This window comes from Lithobates pipiens, unplaced genomic scaffold (assembly GCF_037356315.1).
Source record: "Lithobates pipiens isolate NorthernLeopardFrog02 unplaced genomic scaffold, aLitPip1_a1.2 Scaffold_19, whole genome shotgun sequence".
NCBI classification, from domain to species: Eukaryota; Metazoa; Chordata; class Amphibia; order Anura; family Ranidae; genus Lithobates; species Lithobates pipiens.
In genome coordinates, this window is record NW_027507764.1 from 403958865 (window position 1) to 403980862 (window position 21998).

The 21998-nt window shown below is 41.5% G+C and overlaps 1 protein-coding gene across 4 annotated transcripts in view; it reads right to left on the reverse strand.

Moving 5' to 3' along the window:
* The window catches only part of GNAL (G protein subunit alpha L), a 433000-nt gene that overhangs the window by 82097 nt on the left and 328905 nt on the right, over positions 1-21998 (reverse strand). For all 4 annotated transcript variants that reach the window (XM_077492425.1, XM_077492427.1, XM_077492426.1 and 1 more), the window contains one exon: positions 19608-19705. In XM_077492425.1, coding sequence (XP_077348551.1) covers positions 19608-19705 — 98 coding nt within the window. The remainder of the gene's footprint in view (positions 1-19607; positions 19706-21998) is intronic.

A 21998-nucleotide genomic window follows, 5' to 3' on the forward strand; every position in this document is an offset into this window, starting at 1 on the left:
TAAAAGGGCCCCTCTCCCCTCCTAACACCTAGACACATATACCTACATTTTCAGCCCACTCTGGTCCGGTCACATGATCCCCTGTGTTAGCCAGCAACAGCGCAGGGGAGAGAAGTGCTCAACAGCTGGTAAAGCCTGGAGTGGTGATGTCACCCATTGGGGCTCCTATGGCCCATCTGTTGTCGGCACTCCCTCTTCTCCCTGTCACTGAGGGGAAAAGAAAATCCTACATTTTGAGTTGTCACCAGAACAGCAAAAATCTTCCAAACCAGTGGTTCTCAACCTCTCTAGTACCGTGACCCCTTGATAAAATTTCCCAAGTTGTGGGGACCCCAACAGTAAAGTTATTTTCATAGCGCGGGTTGTCAGCACCTAAGGCAAGACAAGTAATTTGCGCCCCTATCCCATGGATATTTAGTGCTCCCCGAGTCCCTTCCACTTGTACAGTATAAAAAAACCTTATGGTACATTTTAGGATGTATCACTTTTTCTATTTGTTCTCCTTTCTTTCCCTTTTATCTCTCTCTATCCTAATTTTGTGTCTTTTTCCCCCAGCCCTCCCTCTCTCTACCCATCTTTCTTGTCCTTTCTCTTATTCTCTCTCCCTTTTTCTTTGTTTCTCCCCCTCTTTTCCTCTCTTTTCCTTTTCCTCTCCCTTCCATGTATTCTCTATTTTTACTCCTTCTCTTGCCCCTTGGTGGTGGTTGGGGGGGGGGGGGGGGGGTGATGGGATTAGTGGCAGTGCTGGGGGGAGTTATGATCAGCCAACTTAGGTGCTCTTGATCAAGGTCATCTGTTGATCCAAGAACTGTAGTGGGGACTTTTAATGGCAACTCTAATCACAGGTAGTGTTACTCACTGTGTCTCCAGCTCTGTTGTGTCTCGCCAAAGTGACACCTATGCCAGAATCAGGAGATGGGGTCTTCTCCAGCCCCTCCCACTTCACAATCCTCACCAGTCAGCTGACCTCTAGTCTCTGCCCGCCACCCATGTCGTGAACTTAATGGGTGGCTGCGAAAACGCTGAGTGGGCGTCCATGGGCTCCAGGAACAGCTCAGCTGGTCGTCCACAGGCCCTAGGGACAGCCCTGCTGGGTGGCCACGAAAAGGCTGGGGGAGTGGTGCGGGCTTCAGGAACAGCCCAGGATTCAGTGACCCCTGGTAGATCGTCATTCGACCCCCGAGGGGGTCCCAACCCCAAGGTTGAGAACCACTGTTCCAAATGGAGACACTAGTTCTGGGGATAACCAGGGATTCCCTTACTTTGGAGGGATTTCCTCTTCCTGTTTTGGCTATGGGACAGAAAATATAGGGAAGTCTCCTAAATGGGAGACACATGGCAAAGAAAAAAAAAAATGTCACAGGACTTATAAGCATCCCTTACTCTATCCAAAATTTAAATGTTTGGGCTTTATTTCTACTTCGGGGGGCAATTTCAGAGACATCTGTGCGGGTTTCTACACAGATCTATATTGTTTGGCCGGCTTCTGTTGGACAAGCATGCTGGAAAACCAGAAGCCCAATGGCTCAGAGTGCTGATGGGAGTATTCCCTGTCGGAACACAACAGCTCAGCCGGGGAGATCGTTGTACTAACGTCGGTCATTAGTACAGCGGCTCTGACGGACAATTTGTATTTTTTGTTCAACACACAGGTTGGAATAATTGGTTCTATAGTATCAGATTGTCTCTGTGCTATAGTCCAGTGGTTCTGAATCACAAAATCACATAATACGATTCTTTTGAAAAGCTTGCAGTCCCCCACAACTTTACCTAGGCAGTAATGCAGTGCGGTGTGGGAACAAAGTCTTGTAAAGCCCCATACACACTATCATACTTTCTGCAGATTTTTTCTTTCAGATTTACCAAAACCATATAATAATATGAGGTCAAGCCATAGGAGTTTGAATTTGTATGCAATCATGGTTTTGGTAAATCTGAAGACAAAAATCTGATAGTGTGTATGGGGCTTTAGACTTGTGATCCTCAACTTTCCCAAGATCCTCGCAAACAAGCAGTCTGGAATCCAGGCATTAAGGTAGGTATTTTTTAATTTTAATGTTAGTTGTTTTTCCCTTAGCTCTTGCAATTTAGTACATGGGGGCTACTATAAAGGGCTTAACTGTTGCAGATTGCAGAGTCAACTTCAAAGCTGAACTACAAGGAAATGTGGTGTACCTGTAACCTGGAAAATTATGCCAATGTGTTCAGCTAGTTAAGTGATCCCCTGCCAGACAGCATGGCCAGATTGAAAAACCTCCCTTTCCAACAGTGGTTACTTGCCCACTGCCTGTAAGTTCAGGGCTATGCTCTCTTCTCTTGTGACAGCACTGTGCAGACTAAGGCCGCGTACACACGGGCGGATTGTCTGTCCAACTTAGTCCGCTGAACCGTGTTTCAGCGGACAATCCGCTCGTGTGTGGGCTTCAGCGGACTTTTTCAGCGGACTGTCTGACGAACAAAGTCTTACGGAATTTCCGTAATTTTGTCCGTTCAAACTTGGTTTTGTCCGTCCAAACTTGGTTTCAGCGGACAGTCCGCTCGTGTGTAGGCAAGTTGGACGGACTAAGTATGGCGCATGCTCAGAAAGGATTTACACGGCCGAAGGTTGCATTGCAGTGTATAGGATGTCGTTTTTCTAGTCCCGTCGTACGTGCTGTACACGTCATCACGCACGCTTTCAGCGGTCTGTCTGCTCATCGTGTGTGGTCAAGTCCGTTCATTCAAATTTTGAACGGACTGTCTGTCGGATTGTCTGACGAACTTAGTTGGGCAGACAATCCGCCTGTGTGTACGCGGCCTTATAGAGACTGACTAGTGTATAGTGCTGGCCCTCCTCTCCCATTCCTGTTGCCATACAGGGGATTATAGAGGTAGATATCAGGAGACATTTAGATACTATTCCAAACTGTTAGCCCCCCGTTCACACCAACTGCACCTTTGAAATCGTGCTACCTCAGCGCAATTTCAAAGCTGGCGGTCAGTGCGATTTTATGCACAGATGTCAATGCAAGTCGCACATGAAATCACCAAAAATAGTGCATTTTTTTCTTCAAATTGCATCTATTAAGACAGTGCCAAAGAAAAACTTTAGATGTGACTTCAGGTGCGCTTTGTAAATCACATGTCACACCTGAAGTCGCACCGGTGTATTTATTGATTGTTGAATTACTTCATAACTAATTTCAATGGTGTGTGCATTTTATCTGCCAGCTTTTATGTCCTATGAGGTTTCCGTGATTAACCCCTTCCTGTGTGCATATATTTGGCAGCATGGAGGTGGGCCTTATTCTCCGCTGCCTCATATATGCATCCGGATAATGCTCTGGGACTGTGCTGAATCGACAGAAAGTTAATTTTCTTTGCCCCTCTAAGCATGATGCAACCATTAAGCAGCCTTGTCTGTAAACCTAAATATATGTAATGGTTTCATTCATTGAGACAATAAGGTTTCCAAAGTGATGCAAAGATAAGGAAATAACCATACCATCATCTGCCTTGCTCTGACACCAAGCTCTGAAGCCTGCACACTAGGCTTTTTGTTTAAACACTGGAAGAGATTTCTGATAGAAAATAAATACATACATAAGAGCTGTTAATAGCAAATCCTATCACCACCAACAAAAATAATAGACCTGGCTTGTAAAAGGCAACGTAGTAGATACGCACGTAAAAAAGATCAATTAGATGTACAATCTTATTAATAGTGTTAATGCTTTGAAAAGTTGTAATAAAATATATGCACGAGGAAGCCTTATATTCTAGTTACAGATGCAAAGACTCTCTGCTTTATATGTATACAGTGGGTATAGAAAATAATCTCAATGGCACACAAAGCCATTTGACTTTCAACTGTGATCAGCTGTGGTCATTTTGATTAGCTCTGCATGAAAAGAGCTTTCCTGGAGCATTTCAGTCCCTGGTAGTGCAACTGAAGCACACAATCAACTATGGGTGGCAAGGCGCTGTCAAAAGATCTCCAAAAAAAAGCTGTGGATGGGCACAAGTCAGGAGATGGATACAAAAAAATGTCAAAGGTTTTATTAAATGCCTAGAAGCACAGTGACGTATATTATTAATAAGTGGAAGGTATTTGGTACAACACAGACCCTCCATGGATCAGGTCATCACTCCAAACTGGATGAAAGAGCCAGGAGGAAACTGAACAAGAGGCTACCGAGAGACCTACAGCAGTTGCAGGAATTGATGACAAAGAATGGTCATTGTGTTTATGTGACAACAATATCACAAATTATCCACAAATGAGGCTTGTATGGGAGGGTTGCAAAAAAGCCACATGCAGTCATGACAGAGCTTTGCCAAAACGCACCTTGAAGATAGAGAGGCCACATGAAAAAAGTGTCCTGATCAGATGAGACTAAAATTGAATTTTTTTGGCCTCAATACCAAACTATATGTCTGGCAGAAATCCAATACAGCTCACCATACAAATAATAGCATTCCTACAGCAAAGCATAGAGGTGGTAATATCCTGTTATGGGGTGTTTCTCTGCAGCAGGGACTGGAGCACTTGTCCGGATAGAAGAAAACTGGATGAGCAAAATACCATCAAATACTCGAGGAACATCTGCTGCCCTCTGCCAGAAAGTTGTCAATGGGAAGAAGGTTTACCTTCCAACATGACAATGACCCAAAACACACAGCAAAAATGACCACACAGTGGTTGAAGGAGGAAAAAGGTGAATTTCCTTGCATGGCTTAGTCAGAGCCCAAACTTAAACCCCATTGAAAATCTGTGGAACGACTTGAAGACTGCAGTCCACAAATGGTCACCATCATAACTGTACTAAACTTGAGAAGTTCTGCAAAGAAGAGTGGGAAAATCATCTGACATGTTGGTGTTAATGTTTCACTTGGACATTTTAAGTTGCACTGAGTAAATACAGCTTTTCTATACCCACTGTACAATGGTTGTACTTTACTGCTCCTTCTCACAATGCAAGCCAAGGAATCAGCAGACTCATTAAAAACAATGCATGCCCTATGAGGCTGATGTCTTATCTCCCCCCACTTGTTAAGCAGCAGTGAGAGTTACTGCAATGGCAAATATACCCTCCCTCTAATGGCTGATCTACAAATCTCTACATTCAACAGAACATTGTAATAATAACTCAGAATATGTGCCTGCTGGACATACACCAACAATGACATTTAGGGCCCATGCACACTAGCATCTGCATGTGAATCGCACAGGACCGTGGTGCGTGTTCTGGTGCGATTTGCATGCAGTTCTGTGCAGTGCAATTTCAGCCCATTGGTTTTGAATAGGCTAATATCGCAATGCATCAAAAGTAGTGCACGCACTACATTTGGAAACGCACTGCAGCCGGATCACAGGGTACATTTGTACCATGCAAACTGGTGCATGCCAACGTACTGCGTTTGTGACCTGCATTTTGGGTGTTGTTAACTTTGGACCGACATCCATTGCAAATTGCAAGGACAGTGCGATCGGAATGCGGTGCAGGAAACCGACATGGAACGGGGTTTCCTGTATGGCATTCTAGTGTGAATGGGCCCTTAAAATACTTCCGTACACTTCTAAAGGAGGTGGCAACGTCACTGTGCCTTCTTGCAGGATTCGGGAAAAGCAGAGGATCCCAAATCTTGCAAAAAGACAGCACTGAGCATTTATACACTGTAGGATTTGGGAACCTCAGTTTTCCCAGGACTCTTAGACCCCATTCACACCTGAGCGTTTTGTAGCTTGACGCCTGAAGCTACAAAACGCTGGAGGGGAAAAAATCCATTATTCTCAATGGAGATGGTTCACATCTCCACTCCAAGTCGCCTGAAGCCGAACGCCTGAAGCTCAAACAAGTTCCGGACCCTTTTTTGTTGCGTGAATTGGGCTGATTTGGGCGTTTTTCTTCTTTTAACATTGGTGACCTTTTGCCCTGCACAAATTTGCGGCAAATGGCGGTAAAAACCGCTGCGAATCGCGGTAAAAAACGCCGCAAATCGCGGTAAAAACGCTTGAAAACGCTACGCTCAGGTGTGAATGCAGCCTTAGGGCTAATGCACACTGCAGTTTAAAGAAGCTCAAAGAAGATGCTCATATAGGAGTGTAAGTGTAGTGCACAGTATAGTGTACAGTATAGTACAGTGGTCAGTGTAGTGTGTAGTATAGTGGTCAGCATAGTATAGTGGTTAGTGTAGTGGACAGTATAGTGGTCAGTGTAGTGGACAGTATAGTATAGTAGGTTAGTGTAGTGGTCAGTATAAGAATCAGGTAGGTCAGTACTATTATATTTGAAGAAACTCGGGGAGTGCTAAAAGTTCGCAGGTTAGGGGGCGCAAATTACTTGCCCTGCCCCGAGTGCTGACAACTCACTGATTGGGGGTTATTTACGAAAAGCAAATCCACTTTGCACTGCAAGTGCACTTGGAAGTGCAGTAGCTCTAAATCTAAGGGGTAGATCTGAAATGAGGGGAAGCTCTGCTGATATTATCATCCAATCATGTGCAAGCTAAAATGCTGTTTTTTATTTTCCTTGCAACGACTGCACTTCCAAGTGCACTTTCAGTGCAAAGTGAATTTTCCTTTAGTAAATAACCCCCATTGGCTAACATGGAGGGGGGTTTCCATGCAGAGAAAAATAAAAGCTCAAACGCATGTAGGAGCATCTTCTTTGAGCTGCAGTGTGCATGAGCCCTTAGAGGAGACCCAGTGACGTCACCCTCATCTAGATAAGCACATTTGGAAGCTGATGTGTAAAGCATTTTTTTTTTTTAAATGCTTAATCAATTTAACATTCTCAGGTTTTTTAAATGTATTATTCTATTTATAGGTGGGAGGATAGGCAATGTGAACTTTGCACTTTTATCAAGGCCAAGGGACGGGAAGTCACTGGAATGGTAGTAAAGAAGCACTCCGTGTGACAGTGCTGGGCTTATCTCATGAGGAGTCCATAACCCTATGTAAGCTATGACTCCCAATGACTCACAGCTTACACAGGGATTTCCTTTACTCCCAGCAGCAGGGAAAGAAAGGGAGGTATGTATGTGGTGATGAGGAGACCTAAATTAAGGCTATCCTGTTCTTTTGACCTGCATGGGCAAAGTAACGCTTCACTCTAAACCACACCAAAATAATGTTTCTATTGGTATTCAATTGAAGATTTGTGGTATATATATATATATATATGTAGAATATACAGTATACGTACAAACTAAACTACAAACTAAAGTCTGGATTGGAAGCACAGTAAAAAAAAAAAAAACGACCCCCTAGCATGATGCAGATTAAGACTGGTTTAAACTGGTAGTCTCCAAACTGCAGCCCGGGGGCCAGATGTAGCCCTTTGCTTGCTTTTATTTGGCCCTTGGAGTACTGTTCCGTCTGCTGTACAAGACACTATTCCTGGGGGGCACTATTTTTCCCCCTAATACAAATGATGGGGCATTACCCCCCCCCCCTAGTACAAAAGATGGGGCACTATTCCTCCCCTAATACAAATGATGGGGCACTAATCCTCCCCTAATACAAATGATGGGGCACTAATCCTCCCCTAATATTAACGATGGGGCACTATCCCCCTCTAATATTAACGATGGGGATCTACCCCCTAATATTAACGATGGGGCACTACTCCCCCCCTAATATTAATGATGGAGCACTTTTCCTCCCCCTAATACAAACAATGGGGCACTATTCCTTCCCCTAATACAAATGATGGGCCACTATTCTTCCCTCTAATACAAACGATGGGCCACTATTCTTCCCCCTAATACAAATGATGGGGCAATACTCATCCCCCTTATATTAACGATGGGGCACCATTCCCCCCCTAATATTAACAATGGGGTACCATCCTCCCCCTAATATTAATAATGGGGCACCATTCCTCCCCCTAATACAAATGAAGGACCAATATTCTTCCCCCTAATACAAACGATGGGGCACTATTCCTCCCATTGACACCAACAATGGGGCACTATTAATCCCCCTAAAACCAAATATGGGGCACTATTCCTCCCACTGATGCCAAGACAATTTCTACTCCCAATGGCCACAGTCTGGCCCCCTAAAGTCTGAAGGACAGAAAACAATTTGATTAGAAAGTTTGGACACCCCCAGTTTAAACCAATATTTTAATATTTTAGCCATCAAGAGATTGCTTGTGCTAGATGCTTCTGTGTGTTTCCTGTGTACAGGCCACTGTTTTTGTGGTTAACACAATACGACACTTTGCTAAGTTAGCCTTAGCCTATGCTACCCAAAATACAACATTCTATTTGGTAGCTTATTACATACTTATACTCATACTATACTACATATATATATATATATATATATATATATATATATATATATACACACACACACATATAAATATTCCATGCACGCACACATGCACACTGTATATATACACATACAGATTTGTACACTGGGCAAAAAGTACAATGTAGTAAAGTAGAACTCCAGCCGAAAATGTTTGGAGTAAAAAATCGTTAAAACCTTTGACAGGATCTATTGCGGTCTGTGTCCCGCCAGTGAGAGTCACTCTCAATACGTACCCGTGGTGAAAAGGTGAGGAGAAGTTCAACATTCCGAGGGGGAAGTTCAATATTTTACAGATGTCACCAGCACAGCACTAGAAGGGTATCTCACAATGGTGACAACTGCTAAATATGGCATTTCTCCCCAGTATTGGGAGCTTGTCTCTCATACAAATAGTAAGGAAGAAACCTCTCGAATGGGGACAAAGAAAGCAATATACGCCTGCCAGAGGTTCTAATCCAACACTATAAAACTAATAAAAACAAATAGAATTTTGGCTCTGCTTTAAATGAAGGTTCAGGTTAAAGCGTCAGCTTTGAACGCCATTGGTAAGCGTTGAAGCATTTTTTGGGGAAAGGGTCGTTTAATCAGAAAAACAGCTATACTGTATGTAACTATTCTCTATTATATACTTAGCAAAGCAACATATTCATACATCTGAGCACAACCCTCCAACCTGCAACTTCAAAAAATAATGTTGAGTTTGCCTGTCTTGGGATCCTTGCTGCCGGACTAATGACTAGTGCAAAGCCTATTGTTTAATGTTGTTTCACGGAGCATTTAAAGCATGACAGGAAAAAGCTGCACTCCGATAACTGCCGCTAAAATAAAAAAGACAGATCAGCAAGATCACAGCACCTGTGTTTTCATACAGTATGTGTGTGCTATACTACAGCTTCTGTTCAAACGCCAACAACAATATTTTGCTTAATTCACCCAATTCAAGAGAGAACTCAAACTTCTACATGATGGTCTGATAACTACATAGACCATAGCTTACATTCCCATAAGACCGAGGTTCCCATAACCTACCATAGAGGAGTTCATCTTCAGCAAGGTTTTTACAATGCTTTTTTTTCAATGAGAATTCAAACTTACTTAACCATTTCACTGAACTCAATACCAACCCAGCAATTAGCTATTACAACATATAACCATCAAACAATCAACTCCTTTAATGATGCTAGGGAAAGAAAAAAACTTTAATGGGAAAAGCAAAGCAAACATCCTTGACAGCCTTATTCAATGAAAGAGCACTAATTCCTAATGGCTAACAAACCGAATTCTTCATATATGGTGGATTGTGATTGGTTACATTTGTTGGCACACTTGAAGCAGAACTCCAGACACAGAGATTTGTATCAGTTTCTTTCTACAAATATAGGTGACCTCTGATCAGGTGTACTAAGTATCCGCATTGCTATGCTGTATTGCAAAATCCAAACTTTTCTTCCTTGCTGAACTTTTGACCCGCTATTGATATGAGACTCATGATATATGACCTCAAATATTACACTCCTTTTGGAATGAACGTCGATTGGGATGTGAACTGTTTTATCAATAATTGTTCATTTTATATCAGCTTTCATGTATTATCTGTGTCCAACATTAGATGGCAGTGTTTTTATTTTTGGACATTCAGATATTTTTATTATATATATTTTTTTCTTTTATATATATATAAATATTCATGGGTGTTTTTATATTATAGTAATATGTGTATAAATCATTCCTATTATTGTCAGTAGTAACTCATTTGTTTTTATACATATCACATGTGACTTAGTGGAGAGAACCTCCATTTATTCATTTTACCTCTCTTCACAGACACGTGATCATCTAAAGCTGGCCATACACCTATAGATTATCTGCAGATTTTATATGGTTAGATGGATATAGTGCAACAGATTTCTCCATGATCGCTAAACTGTGTGGATGGAGGAATCTCCCACTTTTTCCATCTAACCATAGAAAATCTGCAGATAATCTATAGGTGTATGGCCAGCTTAAGTTGATTATTTTAATTGCTTGGTGAATCGTTTATGACATCGGAGATTGGCACATTGGATGAGGCTGGGCTCTTTTTCGTGGTCTGACAGCGATATAAGCTGTTTGTTTTGACCAGATATAGGGTCACTTCCTGTGTCTGTTGTGTGACTTGGAGTGCAAGCGTGGTGCGCTCCCGTGACATCACTTCCGGACGGCGCTAATCCGGGTGAGTTCCATCTTCTGGAAGTTGTCACTGTTTGTTTACTTCCGGCTTTCGGAAACTTGGCCGATGTGCACAAGTGCGGCTGTGGTTTCCTTGTACATTGATTACACTTCCAGCTGACGGTAATGCCGGACTGTTCAATCTTCTGGTTTACACATCACTGGGCTTAGTATTTATATGGGCGTGCTTGCATCAATAGGCCACGCCTCTGATGATATCCTGTTGGATGAAACATGTCAGGCTGGCCGATGGAAGCACGCTGAGAGCCGCAGATTTTACTATACATCATGATGCCTGTATTATACAATTACCTGTAAGTGGACTACAATAAATTACTGCTATTACCTACGGACTTCACTATTGCTGCCTTATTTTTTTCCATTTGGGTAATATCAAACTGGTGAACGGATATCATATCTACTCTGATCTTGGAGTTTGACGGGCTGGTGGCTATATGCGATTCGATGATTGGATCTTTTGCGTTTTACCTGCAGTACTCTGAGAATGACACCCTGGCTTCCTGTGATTAATGATTATATGCTCATTTATCATTACCTTCTCATGAGCAGATTGGATTCACTTGGGTGTGGTGTGCTTTTCCATACACACTGAAGCTGGTGAGAGGTCCTTCATATTTTCTATCTCTTCACTGAAAGAACTGTCATATGAATTCAAGCGCTGCATTTTGGACTTTTATTTGTATTGTTTGATGATGATCAAACTATGCTGGCTGCTTTCAATTATTAATGTTATTATAGTTAGCGCAGATGCCCACCTACCTTTTTTTTTTGATAACAGATATGAGAGCATCAGGTCTCAGTGATGGAAATGTAATTTACCCACCCACCTCTCCCCTTGGCCATTCACAGAACACTATGGGGGTTATTTATGAAAGGCAAATCCACTTTGCACTACAAGTCCAAACTACAAGAGCAAAAGTGCACTTGGAAGTGCAGTCGCTATAAATCTGAGGGGTAGATCTGAAATGAGTGGAAGCTCTGCTGATGTTATCATCCAATCATGTGCAACTTGTAGTGCAAAGTGGATTTGCCTTTCGTAAATAACCCCCTATAGGGTATATTTACGAAAGAAAAATAGACTGTGCACTTTGCAAAGTGAAGTTTCTCCAGAGTTTAGTAAATGGAGAAACGTCACTTTGCAAAGAATACCCAATTATGTATAAGAAAATTAAAAAAAAAAAATTTTTGCTTGCACATGATTTGATGATGGAAGACAACACTCATTTACTAAGCTCTGATGTAACTGCACTTTACAAAGTACACAATCTATCTGCCTTTAGTAAATCAACCCCACTACCTGACAAGTATACCACTATAGACTCACTTGGCTCAGATGAAATTACAAACACGGGAACATTGCTGGCCATAACCTAAGGACTATGCAGCCGCAAGGTAATGTATAAGTATGGCTATAAATATAAAAGAGACTTTTACTATAGCATTCCTGGAATCATGGCTTAAACGTCTCAAAGAATGGTGAATACTCCCAAAAGAGACACCTATACCAAACCGGAAATCTCCTAAAATGGCATCTGACTGGTGTTGGGGCATATCTTAATTGTGAGCTATTTTGCACTTTCATGCGGGTCCACTAGATGGAGCCAAACCTCTTTACTTCTAGATGGTGCTTTTGCCCATCCTAATCCTCACCCCACAACATCCACAGCACTTGCTGCCTATTGTTCCTGAGTATAACTCAGGCTGATTTGTTTAATTGCTGTACTTCTAACATGTTTCTAAGCCAGTTTTTTCCTGTTAGGATATGACGTATGTTCGATTACCATCTTCCACCTACAGCCTTTTGGACACTGCATGGCTTCTCACCAATGGCCTCTTGAGACGGACTATACTTCCTACCTCAAGGACTTGAAGTAATCCCATTCCACACATAACACATATGCCATTAAGACCCACATCACTGAATGACATGACTAATAAACTGGTATCAATGAACAAAAGAGGACTCAACTGTGCTCATAAGGGAATTACTATTTCATCCAATGAACTCACTTTACCAAAAGCATCCAGTCCTACTGTCTTTGCAACTGCCCCCAAGTTTTCACAGCCCCATTACAAGGGAGAATTTTTAGGTTTTCTAGAGTTTAACCTTTAACTTTCTCCAAACAGTGGACGGTGCACAAGACAGATACTTAAGATGGCCTTAACATGGATCAAAATGAATCCAATTCAGCAGAAACTGGCTGAATTTTGATCCATGTATGGACTTCCTCATTCACCGACTTCTCAAAAAACAAAACAAAAAAAAAAAACATTTTTTTTTTCCGTTTAACCAGCTGGCTAAAAAAATAAATAAAAAAAAACCTGTACCATGTATGGCTAGCTTTAATTTTGATTTGGGAAAAAAAAAAGAACATTGTTTATACTTTGGTTAAGGGCCGATTCACACCACGTGCAATAGGACTGCTTTGGGTGGCTATTTCTAGTATAATCCTCACCCAAGAATGGCAAAATTCCTTGTCTCCTACCTGGCCAGTTATACCCATGCATATTAAAGTGTCACTGTGTGTTATTTCAATAAAGTTAAAAAAACAGGAAAATGAAAGCATGATGTGCCGCAATGTCATCCAACTGTACGCTAGCCCTAAGCACCCAATGTAAAATAGATCCGCTTCCTCTCAAAACTAATCAAACGAACAAATGTGTTTGATTAGGCCCCCTAAAAAAAGATCATTGGGGTGGATTGGAGAAACAAAACATGGATGCTTCCCAATCCTTTTTAAACAGGATTTGTATGAAATTTGGCGATGTCATCATGGATCGGAGAGGTCTTTACAGGAAATGATTAAATTAAATTTAAGTGTTATCTCATGGTCTGATCATGTTCCTGTGTCGGTCAACGTGGACAACCATAATGCCCATACTCCCCATTATCCATGGAGTCTGAGTTCCTTCCGTATGGCACATCCTAAATATGCTAAAAAAAAATATTTTGAAATATTTGAAACCAATGTCTCGTCTGATGTTGACAGATACACACTTTGGCACGCAAGGCCTATCCTATAATGTTTAGATCATATGATGAAAAACAAAAAGCCATGGATGAGGACAATAAAGACAAAACGATTTAAATAAACAGCAGCCCTCACACAAATGAACATCAGAACTCAATAAGAATAGAAAGACTACAATACCTTCTTCCCTATATCTACAAAAGAATTCTGAAACACCATCAAGCTAATCATTACATATTAAATAATACAGAATGGGCTTATCCAAAAATACTTTGTTCCCAATATCATAACTCTTAGCCCTTGTACACACGGTCGGACATTTCGACAACCAAATCCATCGGATTTTGTCCGAAACTGTTGTATACACATGGTCGGACAAAGTTGTCAGAAAATGCGTACCTAACGTGATGATGTTATTTCGTTACGATGGGACTACGTTCAGGCTAGTAGCCAATAGCTTTGGTCTAGGAATTTGATCTGAGCACGCGTGGCACTTTGTCCGATCGGAATTCTCTACACATGATCGGACAAAGTGCGATCGGAGCATGTCGTCAGAAAATTTTATAGACAAGTTGGAAAACTTGGTCCGTCTGATACTCCGATGGAAACAGTCCGATGGAGCCCACACATTGTCGGATTATCCGACAACACGGTCCTATCGGACATTGTCCATCGGAATATCCGACCGTGTGTACAAGGGCTAAGATCTCCTATCTAATCGGCCCTTCAAGCAAAGAAATTACTGCTGACCTACCAAACTTTAGTGCACACTATAGCACGCTATACGACCTTAAAAATGACCCAAACGCAACCTAATCATTTCTATTCAATACTGATGACTGATGACTCGCTCTGATCTAGCAGGCTTCCTAAACTATCCCACAATCATATTGCAGACTTATCAAAACCACTTACCCAATCAAAAGTCATGGACTCTCTCTAGTCGCAAAAGACAATGGAAATCAATGCCTTTCCCAACAAATATTGCCAGCAATTTAAAAACCCTCTATTGCATTATGTTTGCTGTCATCATGGAACCACTTGCCCAACTGATAAGATTTACAGCCTCCATCACAGGCTTGGGCAAAGGCAACTCAAAATAAATCTATACAATGACAAGGTTATGTTTATTTTGACTAATTCTTCTCCTTCCATATCTGCCACACCAAACTCACTACACCAGAAGTATCCTTCTATGAGATGTACAGTGCCTTGCGAAAGTATTCGAACTTTTCAACCTTTTGCCACATTTCAGGCTTCAAACATAAAGATATAACATTTTTATTTTTTGTGAAGAATCACCAACAAGTGGGACACAATTGTGAAGTAGAACGAAATCTATTGGATATTTTAAACTTTTTTAGCAAATAAACTGAAAAGTGGTGCGTGCAAAATTATTCGGCCCCTTTACTTTCAGTGCAGCAAACTCACTCCAGAAGTTCAGCGAGGATCTCTGAATGATCCAATGTTGTCCTAAATGACTGATGGTGATAAAATAGAATCCACCTGTGTGTAATCAAGTCTCTGTATAAATGCACCTGCTCTGTGATAGTCTCAGGGTTCTGTTGAAAGCACAGAGAGCATCATGAAGACCAAGGAACACACCAGGCAGGTCCGTAATACTGTTGTGGAGAAGTTTAAAGCCGGATTTGGATACAAAAAGATTTCCCAAGCTTTAAACATCCCAAGGAGCACTGTGCAAGTGATCATTTTGAAATGGAAGGAGTATCAGACCACTGCAAATCTACCAAGACCTGGCCGTCCCTCTAAACTTTCAGCTCAGACAAGGAGAAGACTGATCAGAGATGCAGCCAAGAGGCCCATGATCACTCTGGATGAACTGCAGAGAACTACAGCTGAGGTGGGAGAGTCTGTCCATAGGACAACAATCAGTCGTACACTGCACACATCTGGCCTTTATGGAAGAGTGGCAAGAAGAAAGCCATTTCTCAAAGATATCCATAAAAAGTCTCGTCTAAAGTTTGCCACAAACCACCTGGGAGACACACCAAACATGTGGAAGAAGGTGCTCTGGTCAGATGAAACCAAAATCTAACTTTTTGCCCACAATGCAAAACGATATGTTTGGCGTAAAAGCAACACAACTCATCACCCTCAACACACCATCCCCACTGTCAAACACGGTGGTGGCAGCATCATGGTTTGGGCCTGCTTTTCTTCAGCAGGGACAGGGAAGATGGTTAAAATTGAGGGGAAGATGGATGCAGCCAAATACAGGACCATTCTGGATGAAAACCTGTTGGAGTCTGCAAAAGACCTGAAACTGGGACGGAGATTTATCTTCCAACAAGACAATGATTCCAAACATACAGCAAAATCTACAAAGGAATGGTTCACAAACAAACGTATCCAGGTGTTAGAATGGCCAAGTCAAAGTCCAGACCTGAATCCAATCGAGAATCTGTGGAAAGAGCTCAAAACTGCTGTTCACAAACGCTCTCCATCCAACCTCACTGAGCTCGAGCTGTTTTGCAAGGAATAATGGGCAAGAATTTCAGTCTCTCGATGTGCAAAACTGATAGAGGCATACCCCAAGCGACTTGCAGCTGTAATCGCAGCAAAAGGTGGCTCTACAAAGTATTAACGCAAGGGGGCCGAATAATTTTGCACGCCCCACTTTTCATGTTTTTATTAGTTAAAAAAGTTTAAAATATCCAATAGATTTCGTTCCACTTCACAATTGTGTCCCACTTGTTGGTGATTCTTCACAAAAAATTAAAATTTTATATCTTTATGTTTGAAGCCTGAAATGTGGCAAAAGGTTGAAAACTTCAAGAGGGTCGAATACTTTCGCAAGGCACTGTAGTCTCAAATGCTACTTCTATATATCCCAGACTAGAAAAATCCCTCATATTCAAATTCCCATATATAATTGAGCCACTACCTCAATGAAATAAAAACCATGGAATCCATCTTCCACCTCTAAATTCTCTTCGCTTTGGATTATATATAATGCACCGTACCATTGGAATTTAGCAACATGACTAAATTTGAGATGTCTACAATGGGTAGAGTGGCATCTTTCAAGATGCTAATTTTATCAAAACTACACTACCTCTTTCGAACCAACCCAATCCCATTACCCACATCCTATTTCTCCTCTCATTAACCTATTTGTCTGGGCAAACAAAAACCTGCATGTCAATTTAAAACGGCGTTCCACCCAAAAGGGAAGCCCCACCTATCTGCCTCCTCCCACATTTGGCACCTTTCGGGGGGAGTATCTGGTTTTGACAGGTACTCGCTCCCACATGTGACTGAGTTTGCAAAACGTAGCCAGAAGTTCAGCCCCCCTCCTCCTTACCCTGTAGCCAGGGCATTCACAAAGCGTAGGGCACTTTGCAGTGTGAATTCAAACTGCGACTTGACAAGGCACAGGAGCATTGTAATTGACCCGCCCCCCTGGTGTCATTCTCTCCACCGTCTCCATTTTTGCTCTGTCCTCTGGCGCAGCGAGTGACGTCCTTGCGAGTCGCCACCCCTGCACTGTGTCACTGTGGGGAGATGCGCTACAGCCCCTGGTTGACTGCTCCGTCTCCGGAACGGAATACGGCGCCCCATCCCATCCATCTCCCCTTGCCTGCGGATCCATCGAGCCACTATCACGGATGGTGATATTGGCAGGCACAGAGACACATTCAGGACCCTTCCATCTGAGGACAGGTATGCAAATACAGCCACCGGTACTCGTGGATATAGACTGTTTCACTAGGTTGGCAGACCCTATGTAAATTTTACCACATTGATGTTTTAAGCGCACTACATATTCCTTTCTGGAACTTGAGAGGCTGTAATCAATTTACAAAATCTGGTAGACTGTCAGGTTTCTCGCAAATTCACTTAACTACTTGCTTACTGGGCACCTAAACCCCCCTCCTGCCCAGACCAATTTTCAGCTTTTAGCGCTGTCACTCTTTGAACGACAATTGTGCAGTCATACAACATTGTACCCAAATTACATTTTTAGAATTTTTTTTCCCACCAATAGAGCTTTCTTTTGGTGGTGTTTGATCACCTCTGGATTTTTTCTTTTTGTTAAAAAAAATGTAAAGAGACCAGAATAAAAAAAAAAGTACAAAACCGTTTTAGATTTTGTTAATAAATTTTGCAAACTGGTAATTTTTCTCCTTCATCGATGTTAGCTGATGAGGTTGCACTGATGGGCACCAATAGGCTGCATTGATGGTCACTAATAGGAGGCACTGGTGGGCACTAATCAGGTGGCATTGGTGGGCACTGATGGGTGGCACTGAAAGGAATCGATAGGTGGCACTGAAGGGTATTAATAGGTGGCAGTGATGGGGCACTGATAGGCAGCACTGCTAGGTGGCATTGATTGGCACCACTGGTGGGCACTGAAAGGTGGCACTCATGGGCATTGATAGGTGCCACTGATTGCTGGCCAAAAAAAATTGATTACCGATTTTTGTTTACATCATGTGATCTGCTGTCATTGGCTGACAGCTGATCACCTGGTAAGAGGCCGGGATCGGCCCCTTACTCCGATCTGTGATCACCCGAGTCTCAGGGGGCATGCAGGGAGCGTGCAAAGGGGAGGACGTCTATTGACAGCCTCCCGGGAAAGTAGATCCATGCTGTAGCCGTCATTCGGCTATAGCACGGATCTGAAGAAGTTAAACTGAGATATATACCTGGGTCCAAGCGCTTTATGGAACTTACAGTATTTGTAGCTGCTGACTTTAAATTTTTTATGAAAGAGTCTGTCTTCTATCCCTTTCCTCCTTATTTACAAGTTTACTCTTGTGTTACTTTTTCATTCAATGTATGTTAGACAACAGATTTCAGTCTCAGTAGCATGTACTCAACCAGCGCATACATACCTCTAGTCTCTTCAATGCTATTGAAGATATTGTATGCTACAGTATTCCTCCCTTGAAATCTTTTCAGGTCTGAATCGCAATTACCTTTTACGCTCGAGGAGGTTACCTGTATTACTTGTTCCTGTTTATTTTTCTGTACTTTGTTATGCCATATGTATGCTGTACACACGAGTGACGCCCTCTCTTTCTTTTCGCTACCTCAGATAAACACTTTTTTTAATGGTGTACCTTCTATGACTGCGGATCATGCTGCTTCATCTATTTAGATTTACAAACTTCTAGAGGCTCTTACTGTGACAGACCTGTACAACAGAAAAGTCCAGCACTTGGTACTCTAGAAGTAAATGTTACCAAGAATATGTTCCTACTTGGCAACCTGTTGTAATGTCGTAATGCTGGTGGTGCAAAGTTCTGTTTGAGCATTAAGCTGCAGGGGAGTTTAGTTGCCACAGGTTGTACTACTCAATACAAAATAACCAAAGTGGTAACTTCAATACAGATAACTTTTGAAAAGGAGAAAACTGTAAAAACATGCAACTTCACATATGAGTGTCTTAGGGAAGGATTGTGTCATTCTGTGCTGGCCCAAAACAACCAATCAAAACATTCCTTTGCAGTATGGCAGAAAGAAAATTAAATTCTATTTAGTTATGGGGCTAAACAGACCCCCTGAAATAACTCGTCCATCAGACACTTTAAAGAAAAACTGCAGGAATTGCAGAACTTTTATGCTGGTTTATATAGACTTAAGTCCAACAAGGCATATGCCACCTCACGGGACTTAGCTTTTATTTTATATTTACATTTTTACTGAGCTCCAGGAGTACAACTACCGCTACACTCCCGATGCTCTAACAGGAAAGATGATACACAGCAGCTGATCTGCTTGCACCTCCCTTCTCTATTCACAGAATACTTTGTATTTTGTAAATGGGTTCACATAATACAAAGCCTTCTGTGAATGGGCAAGAGCAGAGGAGGGGCTGGTAAAGCAGTTGCAGGAATGGAGACTTGAAGATCCAGTCAAAAAGCATTGAAAATATAAAATTTATATAAACGTGGTAAGTCCAGGAGGTGACATACACCATGTTGAACTTTTTTTTCTTTTTTTTAAAGGGCTGCTGCAATTCCTGGAGTTCTTAAAAAACACAGAGAGTTGGCTCTTGGCACCACAGCCAAGTAACATCAAGAATGTATCAAGGAGAATGTTATTTAAAGAGACAGCTGAAGATATCTTACTATTGTGCGCAGTCAATGAGTTGATATTCGTTTGACCTCTCAAAGCAAGCCTTTACACCGTCATCATCCCATAACTTTTGTGCATGTTCGAAAAACTCCTGAAAATGGAAAGAAAAGTCTTATTAAAAACACAATACAATCTGTTGTCTGCACATGCACACTAAAATTTTTTTGAATATTTCTTAGTTGAAAATCCCTTTTAGTACATGCTGTAATAATGACAAATAGAAGTGATTTTTGGTTTATCTGGGCAGTGTAATGCTAATATACTGCATGTATTAAAGAATCAGGTCTATATGTTATGGTTTATGCAGATGACAGCATGGAACCAAATAGAAATCATAGTACACACACGTCCTCACTATAATTGCTTACAATGCATACCTTCTGAGTAAAACAATTAAACTACACAAGTTAGAGTGAAACACAGCCAAAACGTTTTATTTGCGTTAGGGTGAAATCACCCCACAGATCACACAGGAAGTGAAGGAAGCAATGTTGCACACAAGAATAAAATTCAGACAAAGACCTTTCATCTGGACTTAAAGTAGAACTTTAGGCAAAACTATTTTTCTTTCCATTTTGGATAGAACAAGGGAAGGTTATAACCCCTGTCAGATTTTTTCTCACCATCTGTGTCCCATTGCAGAGATTTCCCTTCACTTCCTGTCCTATAGGCAAACAGGAAGTGAATGGAAATCACTGCAAATGAAGGGAATCCCTTGGGGACTCCCAGGTCACCAGAACTTAAAGATTTCCCCTCTTGCTTTTCTGGGGACAACCCAAAATTGTTTTCTTTGATTTTTACTGTCAATGATAATTGGTAAACAGGACAAATACAGAGGATGAATCCTTAACTAGGGCACAGACCACAATAAAAACTGTCGGGGGTTCTAATCCCTCCCCACTCTATACAAAACCCCAAAAAAAAGCTTTGCCTTTAGTGATTCTTTAAATTATACAGTAGAAATCCAGAGAATGCTATTACTTTACTAAAGCATTAGGCAAACTTGGTACAAAGGGGACGTAAACCCATCCACAAAACAGTTTCATTGCCGGAACGTGCCTGAAATGTAACACTCCCATTGGTTGTGCTCTCAACCAAACTGTAAACGATCCAATGGCTGGTGTCATAACTGATCACATGTGCAGCATCATGGCAGTTGTAGATTAAACAGAGGCAAAGATGGCAGCTTCCTTGGCTGGGGGTTTACTTACACTTAAGCATGAACCTATATGTACAGTAACAGTCATAAGACTCATGTTGATGGGCACCCCTGTCAAATGCAGCAATTTCCATTTGAACACAGGTGCATGCGACAGGAAAATACAGCTTTCGACAAGAAAAAGCTGCGTTTAACATGCTTTCCCTGTAGTTGGAACATACCTCCAAAAAGACATGCTGTGCCTAAATAGAACATAGCCTCTGCACTGTCATGTGCACTAAGCATATAAAGTCCATGGCAATTTACTGGCCTGCATTAAACGCAGGAAAACAACATTTGAGTTATCATGCTACTAGTGAGAAGTCATGCTTTTCCTGTGTGTGCAGCAGCCTTTTCCCCACATCATCATCACTGCAGATGGGGAAAAGTCTCTGCTGTTACAACCAACCTGTTAATTTAAAACTGACCCTATAGTACACAAATGATCACAAAGTTAGCAAAACCTTCAATAAAAAAAAAGAGAAAAAAAACAACACCATATGAAGGGGTATTTCCTGGTCCAGGGGAACCACAGTTAAAAATTTGCATATTACGAAACAATAAAAGTTAATATAAAAAGTTAGGCTATTTATATAGATACAGTTATTAATGTATGCTAAGAATTGACTGTTGCTCATGTATTTTACTTCGAATTCTAGCATAGAGTTTGTCTTTAATATTTATAGGGTTTGTACAACAACACTAGTTAGCAGGGAAAATAATAATAGTATACAATTCACTGCAACGATTTTATCTACATACCATGAGAACCAAATGTCAGGCATGTTGGTGCTAACCTGGTATTTTCTGATCTAAAGTCTAGTACGCATGGGCCAAATGTCAGACGTTCAATGGAAACTGGCCAAGATTCAGCCCGTGTGTACTGCAGCTGGTCCAATGACCGAAAAAGTTCTGCTGATTGGCTCCCAACCTATTCCCTATCTGTCTGACAGATCGTATGGCATCGGATAGAAATGGACAGGTGGTCCATTTCCATCCGATTGCCTCACAGACAAGAGTGGGCTGTGTCTGTGTTCGCTCTGCATAACAGAGCAGACACAGACCTGTTATCCACCTTAGGATGAACCACATTTAAGGCCAATCCTTAGCTTCTAAAGCTAGCTTTAATATATATATATATATATATATATATATATATATATATATATATATATATATATTCGAT